Source organism: Stegastes partitus, unplaced genomic scaffold (assembly GCF_000690725.1).
Source record: "Stegastes partitus isolate 25-593 unplaced genomic scaffold, Stegastes_partitus-1.0.2 Scaffold439, whole genome shotgun sequence".
Classification (NCBI taxonomy): domain Eukaryota; kingdom Metazoa; phylum Chordata; class Actinopteri; family Pomacentridae; genus Stegastes; species Stegastes partitus.
In genome coordinates, this window is record NW_007578170.1 from 593,275 (window position 1) to 608,838 (window position 15,564).

At 41.4% G+C, this 15,564-nt stretch overlaps 1 protein-coding gene across 4 annotated transcripts in view; it reads left to right on the plus strand.

The window, feature by feature from the left end:
* LOC103360430 (estrogen-related receptor gamma-like) overlaps positions 1-15,564 on the plus strand; it is a 39,436-nt gene that overhangs the window by 21,897 nt on the left and 1,975 nt on the right. Inside the window, exons 3-6 of one of the 4 annotated variants that reach the window (XM_008286179.1) lie at positions 6,380-6,476; positions 7,037-7,044; positions 7,877-8,086; positions 15,275-15,557. In XM_008286179.1, coding sequence (XP_008284401.1) covers positions 6,380-6,476; positions 7,037-7,044; positions 7,877-8,086; positions 15,275-15,557 — 598 coding nt within the window. Of the gene's footprint in view, positions 1-6,379; positions 6,488-7,036; positions 7,045-7,876; positions 8,087-15,274; positions 15,558-15,564 lie in introns of all 4 variants that reach the window. The other 3 variants (XM_008286177.1, XM_008286178.1, XM_008286180.1) reach the window with 3 other exon arrangements.

Genomic DNA, 15,564 nt, shown 5'->3' on the forward strand with positions numbered 1-15,564 from the left:
GTGTGGCTCGGTGGTGACGTATTGTTTCCAGATTTAGAAGTGACTCAAACAGGAAACCATCGGAGAGCTCCGACTGTTGACGCTGGTTGATAAAGAGCAGAGAGCAGATAAAGCTGTGGTGGTGGAGGACTGAGGGGAGGGAGTGTGGAGGAGACGTCCAACCAGCAGAACAACAGTTTAGCGCATCACAGAGTTATTCAGAGTAGAACACAGTCCGTTTATTCAGAACCCTTCACTGTTCCAGCGGCTCTCTGACTCAGTGTAGCAGCAGGTTTACAGAGTTCTTCTGTAACCTTCGTATTGGTCTGAAGGATCCGACATGAGTCCACGTTAGCTGCTGACTTGTTTACAGGCGGGGACTCTGTGGCGGCTGCCTGCTGTCGGGCATGTTTGTGGAGGTTTTAGCAGCTCTCCTCTCAGTAACATGTTATCAGGTCCAGTCGAGGTGATGCTGTGAAAACATGATCCAGCTGTAATAAAGTGAAATGATCCTTTAATGCCACCCAGTCAGCTGTGAACCAACGGCAGCATCTGCTCCGCTACCTGCAGCTCTGTGCCACCGACTCATCTCTACACGTGTTTGTGTGTTTGAACGTGTCCGTCGGCTCCTCTGTGTGTCGTCGTGAGTCCGTCCTTTTTCTAAATTAGCTCCTTTTAATAGCGTCGAAGGCATCGGCAGCATCCCGACCCCCACCTCCTCCCCGCTTTCCCTGCTGCCTCGTAAATTCCTGCAGATGCCTCGTGGGATTCCTGGACCTCCGTGAAATGCGAACTGCCCCTCGTAACTCGCGTCGTAAGCGCCCTCGTAACGCGCTTCATCGTGTCTCGTAACGTCGCAGTAAAGCCCGAGAGCGACGAGCTGCAGCTTTAACGGGCCGAGTTAAATAAAAGGCAGATAGACCCCCGGCAGGCTTTCATTAAGGCTGTTTAGTGGCCGTTTCCACCGCCGCTGTCGCCTCTCAGGGCAGTAAAACCCCGGACGGCGGCAAAACGTGGACGATATTTTTTTTTAAAAACACGCCGAAACGTTGCGATTCTGGAGGTTGATGCTTTTAAGGAATATGAGCAGTGATGCGGCGAAACTCTTATTAACCTTCTGAACTCACATTTTTTTCTGAACTGTGGCTCGTGTTCGTCTGCAACATAAAGTCCTGCAGCTCTGTGGAACCAGACCAAGGAGGAGAGAGGACTCACAGACGAGAAACTTGAGCTTCGTTAATCATCTATTCTACCAAAATATACATTTAAAAAAAACTGGAATAGGATGTTCAACATTTTCCAAAGTGTCCGCAGATTTTCCCGACGCTGAAAAAGACAATCGAGGCTCCACATATTCTGGATATTTCTCTATTTACATTTTTATTTTTTCATTCTCGTCTCCTCTGCTCCGTGGCGACACTAATGCAGCTCAGCCACACAAAAAAACATTGTAGAATTTTTTGTCATGTGACCGTTGGTTACAGTTTGGTTGCTCATAGCTTCACGGTTGCGCAGAGGAACGCAGATTTTTTTGTTTTTGACCGATTCCGATTAATTTAAAGGCTTTATTTTTGGCGGATTTTTTAAAAATAATAAGACATGTAGGAAAAAAAGAACAGTTTAGAGGAAAATATCACAATTTTAAAATGAGATTTGCTTCGTTTTCCTGATTGGAACCACAGATTGTAGGAAAATCCATCAATTCTTTCAGCGTTTTTAATTTATTTTCATGTTTGTCTGCTTTGTGGAATATTATGTAGAAATTATATATCGCAAAAGCCAAAAGCAGCCCGACTCTGCTCAGAGTTTAGAGGGTTGAGCTTCAGATCAAAGAAAGAGAGTCACAGACATGAAAAAAAAATGGTTAAAGTTCTGAGATAAAAGTCAAACTTATAAAATAGTAAATCAAAAATATCAGAAAGGAATTGAATTATATGACAGATGGTCGGTTTTATGGTAGAAAATCTAAATTTTGTCTCAATTTTTAGTTGGGTTGATGAAGTTTATGCAGATTAAAGAAACAAAAAAGAGATTTTTAAAGAGATATTACAGTTTTTAAATTGAGATTATGCAATTTTTATTGACTGAACTGCACATCCTAAATGATTCACTCAAGAACTGTTGGAAAGTTGAAAAATTGCAGATTTTTTTTTCTGTTTCTGGACAATAAATGTGTCATTTTGTTGATTTTATTCAAAGATAAGACGCTTCAGAGGGTCAGACGAGTTAAACGCTGTCTTAATCTGAGTTCGTATCTATAAATAGTTAAAATTCTGAAATAAAAAGTCAAACTAATGAATTTATAAGTCAAAACTATAAGAAAAAAAAACAGAATTATGAGGAAAAACAGTCATATTTATGACAGCAAGTCACAATATTGACTCGGCTAAGGGTTATGCTGAGAGAATTTCTAAAGAAATCTGCTGCAAACTCTTTATTTTGGATTTTTTGTTTTAAATCAGGCACGTAGGATGAAGGGACTTTGGTGAAATATCTCAATTTTAAGCTGAGATTTGATTATTTTTAATGACTTTTAACCTCAAGTCTCAAATGAATCGTTTAAAAACTGTTGGAAAGTTGACAAATCAGATTATTCTCTTTGTTTTTTACAGCTTCAGTTTACAAATCATTGGAGTCATTTTGGTGATTTAAAAAAGAAAGAAAGAACAGCTGCTTTTCAAACTGGTTTTGGGGTTAATCTGTTGATTCTTTTCTGTTCCGGCTGATAAATGGGATCATTTTGGTGAATCTGTGTGAAGATGCCTCTCGAGCAGGTCTCGGGTTTGGGAGGGTTAACGGATGTCCGCTCTGGTCTCGCTGTGCGATGGCGGCGTCCTCGGGTTGCAGCCTCAGGTGTGTTAATCACGCCGTCTTAATCCGCGTTCTGAGAAAAGCCCGGGAACAGGACAGACGGACACCGCGAGCTTCCTGCTGCCAACTTTCCAAATCCCGTCGGCTGTTTGCAGGATCGCGTCGCTGTGTGCGTTTGTCACAATATCTGAGCGGCGTGGGATCGTTGACAGAGAACACATGGTCTGCAGGCCTCACGGTGCGTTCAGGGACCCCCGTAAAGCCCGGCGATGAGAGAGGCCGGAGATAAATGAGTTCATCGAACCCTGATGGCTGCTATTCTCGGCCTGTCGGTGAGAAGCTGCACTCGGATTGTGTTTGACACACCTGAACGAGACGCACCTTTCCTCCCAACGAAGGCGTTAATCTGATGTTTGCAAACATCATGCGTTAAATCCGACGTTGCCGTAAAGCAAAAACATCCTCTGCAGGTTAATCCACACTTACTATTTGCCCCCGGTGGTATCAGCGGGGTCTGGTTTACACTGACTCCTCCTTTAACCTCCTGCAGCTATTAAACCTGAAACCAACATCTTCAACCTAAAACTAGCTTCTGTGATGCCCAAAGATATGAATAAAGGCTATATAATGATCATTTTTCACATTTATCGTGCAATAATTCAGCCAACAGGTTTAATATTTGTCAGGAATAATTAAAACGAGACAACTGATGGTTAATTTAAAGCAGATTTGAGAGATGCTCAGAATAAACAAGCTCAAATATAAACCTGTAATCAGACCTTAAAGGAGACGAGCGCTGATCGATTTTCTGTCTGACTGTCAGAAACTTTTTACCGGATCTCAGTCGCTCAAATGATCTGGCCAGAGATCAATTTCTTATTCCTTTTATTATTATTATTATTATTATTATTATTATTATTATTATTATTATCATCATTATTTTTATTATTATTATTCGTTGTTATTTTCTACAACACTGTAAGAAAATATGTTTTAATGTTAAAAAAATGTAAAAATTTGGTAGCGAGAAAAGAAAACTTCAAAACAGACACGGTATTATAATATATCTGTAAAATAATTCAATTTTAGCAGATTTAAAGAGAGTTAAACAGTATGATGTTTTGTTAAAAAACAAATTTCAACACTTCTGTTTTGAAAAATGCAAAACGTGAAATATTATTTTTTGCTGATTTAAATACAGTAAAAATAAAAATGTACGGTCATTCAGTGAATACAAACTAATTAATGTTTGTAATTTTTTTTAATCCATTATTTACCCTTTTTTAAAGTCAACATGTAAATTAAAACTTTATTTGTAATTTAGCTAGATTTGATCTGTCATCTAACAAAGTGGGGTGACTATAAATTAATAGTTTTGAAAAATATGTAATGTTTTTCAATCCTTATTATGCAAAATTCTACATTTTTTATTGATTAAATACAGTAAAAGATTTTTTTAAGTGGACGTTATTTACAGTTCTGGCCTGTTGTTTTAGGGTTTATATGTAAATTAATGCTTAGTTATTATCTATAATTTAATTTTTTTTTTAAATGAAACTGTGTAAAACAACATTTTTAAAATAATCTGTTCTTAATGTTCATATATTTTCCTTTAATAATGGCAAATATCTGTAAAATAATAACATTGTTCGCTCAAATTTGCTCATTTAGAAAATAAATCACAGTTAAAATTATTTTTTTTTAGTGTATATCTGTTAATAAACGTTTGCTGTTTTTATAATTTAGCACTTGGGGCTGCATTTATAAAATCCTATATATATAAAATAAATAGTAGAATATGAAGTTGGCTTGATTTTTCTGCTTCTTTGCACCAATGGACCAAGTCAAATTCCTGGTGATGTAAAAATTACTTGGCAATAAAACTGATTCTGATTCTGATTCTGATTCTGATTCTGATTTCAGATGTAAACACACGTCTACAGTTTGATATTGAATAACTTCCTGTTGGTTTACGGCAAGCTCCTCCACGCGTCGTCGATCTCCTCTTCCATCTCACCTTCATCTCTGTTTATGTACCGTTCAGTAATAAAGCAGAGATTCTATAAAATAACAGAGAGTTATAGTGATAGTGTGCCTATAAAATCAGATCAAACAGCTTAATAAAGCAACGGCCTGGAACTGATAAACCCTCACAGCACGTTTTATACGACGCTGCTGCTGCTGGACGCCCGTCCTGCATGTGTATCTGCGAGGTGTCAGGTGGGTGAACGGCGGCGGCGGCGGCGTCTCCTCCAGATGCCTTCGCGGATCTATTCAGGGCCTCGACGTGTGTTCGCACAGCGAGGATCAGGTAACAAACTACCGCAGCTTCCTGAGTCACGTTCACACTCGCTGGATTCGCGCCTCTTGTGTTCACACACATTAACACTCGGCCGGTTTCGCCGTCTCCTCAGCTGACCGCCACCTTTAATCCCCATCGCCATGGAGACGGCCGGACGGTTCAGATGAGCGGTCGTCTCCGGGTGTCGCGTTACAGGAAGCCGTCCGTCCCGTCGGATCTCCTTCAGGCTGTCGATAAGCCGGCGATCAGTTAGTCGGTGTCAGAGGAGAAAAAACAGATTCATGATATGATGAAATACAACATGATGTGACGCAGTACGTTAGATAATACGATGTGAAAAAATACTATATGGTGCAAAACATGCAGTATGCTACGATATGATGCAAATTAATAAAATACGATACAAAACAATACGACATGATATAATATAAAACAGACTGAAACGATACGATACAAAATGATACAACATGATACAATAGAATACAAAACAATATAAAACAATACAATACAATGTGATACAATACAAAATGATACATTATGATACGATATAAAGCAGCACGATACAAAACGATACAAAACGATACGACAGGATACAATATAGAACAGACTGAAACGATACAAAATGATACAACATGATACAATAGAATACAAAACAATACAATATGATACGATATAAAACAATACTATACGATATAAAGCAGTACGATACAATACAAAATGATACAAAGTGATGCACTACGATATGATATAAAGCAGTACGATACAAAACGATACATTATGATACGATATTAAAAAGTACGATACAAAATGATAAAAAAGAATACAAAACAATACAGCAGGATACAAAATGATACAAACAATGTGATAAAACATGATACAGCACAAGTCAAAATAAACACTGGACAGCATGGAACGACACAATATGATCAAATATATGATGCAGTACAATATGAAACATGATACGATGTGATACGACAAACACATTGTAGTCAAACAACATATTGCACAACCTAAAACTGCACATTTTAAACCACACATTACAACATGTTGCACAACCTCAGTGCTGCTCAGCTCACACATACGACATGTTGCAATCAATACCCACATAATCTGATAACTTCATGCTCCAGATGACTATTTAACCTTTCACTGCAACAGCTTTACTTCCTCTTCAATCATCGAGTCCGATAAGAATCATTTATTTCATTACTGAGTTTTCCAGTGCAGGCGAAAACATGAACACAGGAGGCTGTTGATCATTAACATCCTGCGCTTATGTCTGTGCAGGAGTTCGTCTGGACCGAGTTCGAGGCGGCCGACAGAAGTACAAGAGGAGAATAGATGCTGAGAACAGCCCGTATCTGCATCCTCAGAACACGCTGCCGCAGAAGAAATGTGAGTACAAACCAGAGTCTTTATCAACCGTTTAGCCGTCATTTAGCGTTCCTCTGAACTCTGGTTTCATCTGTGGCGCTCTCTGACAGCTCTGGGATGTCGTCTGTCATGATAACATTTGATCATTATTACAGCCGTGTTTGCTATTGAGTCAGAATTAATTACTGACAAGAGTTTGTTACATATTTCAGAACATTTTTCACATAATCTCACTGAGTCGGTGATGTTTTATCTGACTGTGGAAGGAGGAACGTTTTCTAATCTGATCTCAACCAGAGTTTTCAAGCATAGAGGGAATTATAGCCGTCACCAAAGTTCTAAGAGTTGATTTAAAATTCTTTACCGTTTTTCATTGGTTTTGCCTGTAAAGCGTATTTAACCCTGTTTTTTTATTTAATTTGCTTTTCAACATTGAAATATTGTCAATTTAATTTGGAGTTTTGGACGAGAACTTACAATAAAACATGATTTCATGTCAAAGTGAAAACAGGTTTCTGCAAAGTAATGGTAGATAATTAATGTGTAGACAAAAGTCACAGATCTGACTAGAGCAGGACGTCTTCAAAGACTGAGTGTCTGAGCAAGAAGGAGACGAGTGTGTGAGGCCACCAGAAGACTTGTGGAGACTCTGAAGTCACCTGGAAGAAGGTTCTTTGGTCTGAGGAAACCAAAATGGAGCTTTTTGTACATCAGGCTAGATGCTGTGTTCACTGCACACTATCCCCATCATGAAGCACGGTGGTGGCAGCATCATGATGAAGCACGGTGGTGGCAGCATCATGACGTGAAGCACGGTGGTGGCAGCATCATGATGTGGGGATCTTCTCTGCAGCAGCCTGGAAGGCTTTTACAGGTAGAGGGTGAATGAATGCAGCAAAGTGTAGAGAAATCCTGGAGGACAACCTGATGCAGTCTGCAGGAGAACTGAGACGTGGAGAAGACTTGTTTTCCATCAGTGAGCCGAAGCAAACAGCCAAAGCTCCACAGAAATGGTTTAAAGACAACAAGGTGAAGGTCTGGAGGCCCAATCAGAGTCCAGACTTCTGGACCTGAAAAGTTCTGTTCACTCCTGATCCCTGTGGAACCCGACAGAGTCTGAACAGTTTTATCAGAACAATGAGGAGAAGCTGCAGCGTCCAGATGTTCAGGCTGATGGAGACCAACAGGATCAGAGACGGAGCTGAAGGTTCATCTGCTGAACACTGACTGAAGGAAACAAAATCACTTATTTTACTTGTAAAATGTTAATTAATTGACATTATTATTTAGAAATCTATTTTCACTTTGAGGAGAAAGAGTCTTTTTTCTAAATTATTGTCATAAAAAGTCAAAGCATGACTGAAAAGCAGTCACAGGGAGAACCAGTTGGGTGATTGGTTTTTATACGAGCTGTAATAACGCTAAACTCTCCGTCAGTCTCTGTAGGCGGCGTGGTCGAGAACAAAGTGGTTTCTCTGCTGCTGGTCGCCGAGCCGGAGGGCATCTTCGCCATGCCGGACCCGACGGTGCCCGAGAGCGACATCAAGGCGCTGACCACGCTGTGCGACCTGGCCGACCGGGAGCTGGTGGTCAACATCGGCTGGGCCAAGCACATCCCAGGTAGGACCAGGGCCGAATCCCCGCCGGCTTCACTCGGGCCGCTCAGCTGTTTGCTCACACGATCCGCCAAACACATTAGCTCCATTAAGTCTCTAATCAGATCAGAGCGGGGATTGTTCTGACTCGTGGCTGCCAAGACGCTCGCTGGAGGCCCAGAGGAGGGAGGCGGCGTTGGCTCGGCTGTGATCCGTCAGTCGTCCTCTGTTTGTGTGGTTTCAACCGTGTGTCGAGGCCTCGCTCGCCAAATATATCGACCAGATGACCACCTGGAAGTTTTAATTCATTTCCTGAGCTCCCCCGCGCAGCCCGAGTCGCGGAAATCCTCCGGGCCCTTGGAGCACACTTAGCCTCTCCTCTGACACAGGAACAGCAGACGGGATGTCCGGAGGCTTTTTATTTTCCTCTCTCCTCGGATGAAAGGCTGGAGAGCGGAGGGGAAGTGTGTTCTGACAGCTTAGCAGGATTAAAATGCTGCCGTACAGCCGCGCCGACGCTTGATCACGTGCAGCAGAGGTCTGGAAGCTGCTTCTGATGCTCGGCTCTACTCAGAGGCACTGTGGGTTTTAGGGCAACGTTTGGGTGTAAAGGGCTCCAAGTGGTGCAGTTTACTCAAGATTATAATGATAATTTAACTATTAAAGTGTGCGTATTGGTTTGAATCAAGCAGCAACAACCACAACCTGCAGTTCCTCTAATGCCCACTAGAGGCTGCCTTCAGAAGCGAGCCAGCCCCCATAGACGTCCATGTTAAAATCTGCACATTTACAGCAAAAATAAACACATTTACAGCCTCGTACGAAAACAGTTTCAGCCTCTTTAGCTAGTTTATCTGTTTACTATAACAGCACCTGTCGTGAATTTTTATAAAACTCACCTGTTTGAAAAGTTTAAGGCGTAAACCTCTGACCTCCAAGCAGTTTGTTGGACCCGTCTCATTCATCTTCGCTGTCGGCTCATTTTTTAACCGCTTTATAAAGTCTGTACGGAAACAGCACAGCCGTTGCTAGACGAAGACAGACGTCGGTAATGTCTTCTGTTTAGTACGACGCAGTTAAAATGACATAAATCAGGAAAAAAGCTGAAGATTTTTTATGATTTTTCACAGGATCTGGTTCAAATGGTTTATTTCTGGTGTAATTTATAAATTATGCATGTAGAATAAAATGATTTTGATGAAATATCCTAATTTAAAGCTTAGATTTGTTCATTTTTTTCTGATGGACTCGTGACGTGTTCAGGGGCTGTGGGAAAGTTGAACACAGTATGATTCTTTTTGCAGTTTGTGGCTGATAAATCGTGTGATCTTGCAGATTCTTTTCCAGAAACATGTGCTGAATTAGCAATGAGATGATCTGAGAGGCAGAAAAAATTGAAATACTCAAGAAAAGGTTTGTGTTTGTCCGTTTATTAAAAAACAAAAATAAGTACAAAACAGTGAAAAGTGCTTCTAATGTCCCATAATTCACCCGTTTGATTCGTCCATCAGTCAAACCAAACACGCTCCATTAGCAGTCACATAAACAGCAGAGAAACGTCTCATTTAGGAGCATTTTCTGCTTAAACTGTTTGTAAAAATTGCCGCCTGTGAAGTTTCTATCGATCGACCTGCTGGAGAGAAGCTCTCCAGGCTGGAGATCAATGAGAAACACTGAAAACACACAGATTTGTTCTGAATTACAGCCGAGATCCGACTCTGTGTTTAAAACGAAGCCTCACCGTGGTCGCTGTGAAGGAACCTTTTTTATCATTAATATTATTAGTACAGTAGAATATTATATTATTTTAATCCCCAAATATGAGAAAAACTGTTAAACAACACTGTAAATGTTCCTAAATAATGTCGGACTTTGGACGTCAAGTCGTTTGTGGAAAAATCTGTCGACAGTTCATCCAAATATACAAAAACCGTCTGGAAGAGCTGCATTTAGTAAAACTGCCAAAAAATACTATAACCTTAAAAAAAAAAAAAAAAAAAAGAAGAATTTTACCAAAAAATTATATAAATATATAAATCAAATTTCCTGAAAATAAATTAAATTATTGTTATTAATATTATTAAATGTATTATTAGAATTATTAAATATAATGTATCATATAAAGCTCTATACATGTAGATATAATTTGATACACTTAATTTAAGTTAAATATTATTATCATTACGTTTATTATTAGTTATTAAATATAGTGTATCATAATAATATTTATACATGTAGATATAATTTGATACATTTAAGTTAATTTTAGTTTTCAATTATTATTATTATTATTATTATTATTATTATTATTATTACATGTATTGGTAAATTTATTAAATAGAAAAAAAACCTAACCTGATTCGTGATATAATTCAAATAATTAAAAATTTACATAAAATACAGAATATGTAGATAATAAAAATAAAATATCTAATAAATATAAATACTGAGATTTTAAAAAACAAAACAAAAACAAAGCATAGTAATACTGTCAGTATTATTATTGTTTTATTATAAAACGAACCAAACCAGTCGTATTAGACACACTGTGACGTATTCACTCATAATTAAACCAGGTTTGTTTTGTTGATCATTAATTTGTGTAGCTACAGTTTAGACCTGATGAAGCTGACGGCGTTCACACTAAACATAACGACACCAGGACGATTTCTGAGCCTCATGAGGAACAAACGCTGAGTGTTGAGGGTTCAAACAGGTCGCGGACCGACTGGCTGCTGGCGTCAGCGCCGGCGGTGAGATTACAGGCCTTATCTGCCGCTTTCTCCTCCGTCTGCGCTTCTGTTTCTGTTGCCGTGCCGCTTTATCTCCAAACCCCAAACATCACCTGGGAAACACCTGTGTTTCTGTTGACGTCTGGTCCGCCGCTGCTTACACCACAAACACTGCAGGTGTGTCTGCGCTCGTCTCCGCCTGCCAACTGGACGTGAAGCGTTCGTTTAGGAGCCTCGGCGTCCCTCATCAGCGTTTCCATTGTTCAGTCGGCTCCCCCTCCTCCCCCGTCCTCCTCCCATCATCGTGGTCCTCCGGCGGCCGCTGTCTCCAGACGGACCGAGGCCACTGATGGGTGTATTTGTGGCCCTTTGGCCGGCGGAGGCTTTTCTGGGCGAGAGGCAGCAGATCCCCACCTGAGGGGAGGCGCAGGGCGACGGCGGGCCGCGCTGCCGTCCACACGTCAGCCGCATTTGACTCAAAGTCCAGGAAATGTCACAAAAAATCCGACGAGACGAGACGAGATGCGTCGGACGTGTGGCGGCAGCAAAAAAATAAAATAAAACCTGAGAAGTAGCCGCTCAGATAGCGGACGCTTCTTTTATGGACTCGTCACATGTGCTGCATTCAAGGACCGCTGGACGATTGAACTTCCCGTTTCCTGGCTGATAAATGCTGTAATTTAATGGTTCTTGTAGGAAAACATGCGCTGAAATGATGCAAGTGGCAGAAAAATGCTCAAGAAAAGGTTTGTTGTTCAGTCTTTTCTCCACACGGGATTCATTCTGAACCGTTCTTCACCTGCGATGGACTAATTTTAAGTTCTAACAATTGCCTTTTTAATCGAGATTTTACCTGAAACGCTTGAAGAAACAAATTTCAAATGATTCTAAACTGCATCACCTGACAGTAATCAGATTACTTCTAACTTGAGCAGTAAAGTATTTGCTCTGAAGTCAAACTAAAATCAGTTTAGAGTTCTGATGTTAAAACATATACAGACTCCCACAAAAGGTCATATCTGGAAATGTTTGGATGAGTTTTAGGGAACTTCAGAATGATTTTCGTTCATTTAAGGACATTTTTTTCTTGTTTTGTACAGGTTTTAAGTCATTTAAGTCACAATTTTAATAATTTTTGACAGTTTTGAGTCATTTTGGAGACATTATCATGTCAGCTCCTTGTTCTGAGGTCATGTTGGACCAGCGCTGAGTAACGTTCGACGAATTTCAAATCAATCTGGACGGTTTTTAACTTAATTTTCAACTGTTTTAGGTTCAGTTTAAGTCAGTTCTTAGCTTGTCGACAGTTCAGGACTTATTTAAAGTCTTAATATTCACCTTTAATGGAGTTTTCAGGTCTTTGGAAAATAGAAAAACGCTCCAAGAAACAAATGTCAGATGATTCTAAACTGCATCACCCGACAGTAATCAGATTACTTCTAACTTGAACAGTAAAGTGTTAAAATACAGACCCCCCTCCAGAAAGGAGAGTTTCTGAGGTTCTGATATTTAAATAGGACACATTTTTGAGTTGTTTTAGATAATTTTATCGTCATTTTTGATATTTTAAACTCGTCTTGTGCAGGTTTTGAGTCATTTTTGACACATTTTGAGGCGTTTGGGACAAATGTTGGGACATTTCTGGTGTTCACGTTGTTCTTGTGTCTGAACTCGTTGCTTTGAGTCTGAAATGTTCAATATCGTCTTTCAGAAGTGTTTGTTTTTATCAAAATAATTCACTGTTCAACCTAAAAACAAGGCAGTTTATCAAAAGGTGATTCAAACTGGAATCGGCGTGTCGTAGCTTCTACCTGGAACCATCGTCCTCCTGCAGCGGACCAGAGACTCTGGCTGACATCACCTTTTCAATTTAATAGAAACGGACAGAAAGACGGAAAAGGGAAGCTCGGATAAAAAGGGAAACGGCGACGCAAAGATCTGGAAAATGGCCTGAGAGCAGATGACAGACGAGACGATTCGGGGGAACGACGGGACGAGCAGGTCGAGGAGGTAAAAACAGACGGCCGGAGCTCAGCTGACGGGAAGCGACAGCCGACGTGCAGACAAAGTGGGTGTTTATGGAGAAGCCCGGCCTCCCTGGCAGCGTAGCGGCCGTGTCACATCGGCTCCGGATGAGTGGCAGGACGCTCGGCCCCCGCCGCTGCCAGAACCGGGTCCTGGGCGACGGGGGCCGGGCCATCTGAGTTCCGTGCCCAGGGGGAGGTGAGTGTGGCGGGGCGAGCGTCCTGGCTGCTCCCCCTCCTCTGTCGCCTCCCATCAGGCCGCCTGACAGTGACGAGGGCTGAAGTCTGAGGGCATCGTGAGCTGGCAAAGACCAACCGGCCTCCTCGTTCTTGGCCTTTTCGTGTCCGTGTGAGCGTCGCCGTGGTGTGAGCGGACCGACACGCTGGAGAAAAGCACCGTAAATGTTCTGGACGTCCTCATTGCTGTTGTTCTTTTACAGATCAAATCAAATTACAGATTAAAAAAATAATAAAATCACAGAAAAAGTGACACGTTAACAAAACAATAAGGTCAAAACTGTAAAGTCTGCATCAAAAATCTGTTGGTTTTTGAGTTTTCTTTTTACAAATAATAATTTTAAATCAGCTGCAAACAAAATTATTAATGACAGGATTTATTATTTTCCTCCAGTGTCTGATCCAGTTTGTCTTCGTCCGTGTAGAACATCCCCGTCCCTCTTTATTGAACCCGTATTGGTTCTTAAACCCGTCAATACCACAGCTTTCATCAGGCTCCTGATCAATCGCCTCGGTGCCACAATACCGATCCCCGTCGACCAATGAAATCAGGCTCGGGCGGCGCCTCCTATCGATCGGGGGGCGACGGCGTCATCGGCGTCCCCGCGGCGACCGTAAAGATCCTGATAGCAACCAGCGGCGGCGTGAAGCAACACGACCGCCTCCCTCCGCTCGCCTCGCCGCGTAAAATCACCCGTTTAATTACAGCAGAGGTGTGCGTGCAGCTTTAATCGTCCTCCTGTGGGGCGTAATTGTCAATCAGAGGAGGCGTGTCCTGCGGGGAATGATTAAATTTAACCGCCGCCGTCCTTCGTTATGTCCTCTGTGACACGTTCACCTCCAAACCTGGACAACAGCAGCCGATGTCGGTGGATTTATTCCTGCCGAGAGTCAAATAAGAACATCCTCCTGTGTGTCTGGGAAACATGAGGCGATCTAGTTAGCTTAGCATAAAGCTAACTGGCTGTAGCTTCATGTTTTTATCCGAATGTCAAAACAAAGAAGCCTGTTTTTGCACGTAACACGACTACAGAGGTGTAAAATAAGCGAAAAAGCTTGTTTCTACTAAACTTTGGCCGTTTCCACGCTGATATTTTTGCAAAGTAAACATTTATCGTCTCTCTAAGTCGTGTTTTAGGTCCCTCAGATAACGTCTAAATTGTGGATTTTCTTTAATTATTTTCTTTTTTGTTGCTGGAAACAACAACAACAAACATGGCAAATATATGATGCCTGTTTCGAAAGTTACGTGACAACTAATTCATGGTCGTTCTGGCTGAACTGGGCTTCCCTACACGTCTCCTTTAATCATTTTCCTAAAATATTTGCAGCAGATTTTGTTTAAAAAAAAAAAAAACAGACAAAGCACTAGCAGTTTAAAACGTAACCGTCTGAACCCCAAAATCTGCCACTTAAAGGGAATATTATCTCTAAGAAACAGGAAAGATGACATAATTTATCACTCATAAACTGTAAAAACAGACAAACAACCAATCGGATTTTCGACTTTCCAACAGTCCTTGAATGCATCATGTGAGATGTTGCAGCTCCATCAGAGAAAATGAACCAAATCTGTACTTAAAACTGTGATATTTAATCAAAATCACTTTATCCTGCATCTCTCATTTTAAAACAAAGTAAAATGTTTGCAGCAGATCCTGTAAAAACCTTCCAGTTCTCCAGGACTGACTCAGAAACATTTCAGGTTAAAGTACATTTTTACAGTTGCTAAGCTAATGTTGCTAAAGCTAAGCTAACACAAATGCTCTCTTTGTAATTTAGGGCTATGTTGAATCTGATAAGCACCTGGAATGTCCTTCCATGTAACTGGAGAACTTGTGAAACTTGTCGAGGCGAGAGATAAAGTCGGACTTTTAATCCATCTGCAGCTTTAGAGCATTTTCTGTTCTGACTGATGTAGACTTCAGGTAGAAGTCGGTCGTTTCTGCTTCAGTTTTTTATTCTCCTTCTGCTGTTTGCATGTCACAAAATCACCTAAACGATATAAAAAACCTCCGAGCAGCAGCCTGCGTACTCCAGATGGTCCATTCAGATCAGGACTTGGGTTGTACGGTAACAGAGGTCGACTCCTTTCAGCTAATCAGTCGCAGTATTCTTGCTAGTATTCGTTTTTAAATCTCCATCCAGAGTAGCTGTATTTATTTTTTCAGGCCCTGCAGGACGAACCGTGACATGAAAGCGTCTGTTTTTGCGCTGCAGGCTTCCCGTCGCTGTCCCTGGCCGACCAGATGAGCCTGCTGCAGAGCGGCTGGATGGAGATCCTGATCCTCAGGGTGGTGTTCCGCTCGCTGGGCCTGGACGAGAAGCTGGTGTACGCCGAGGACTACGTCATGGACGAGGAGCAGTCGAAGCTGGCCGGCCTGCTCGACCTCAACAACGCCATCCTGCAGCTGGTGAAGAAGTACAAGACCATGGGGCTGGAGAAGGAGGAGTTCGTGGTGCTGAAGGCCATCGCGCTCGCCAACTCAGGTAGTCGACGTGTTCCTTAA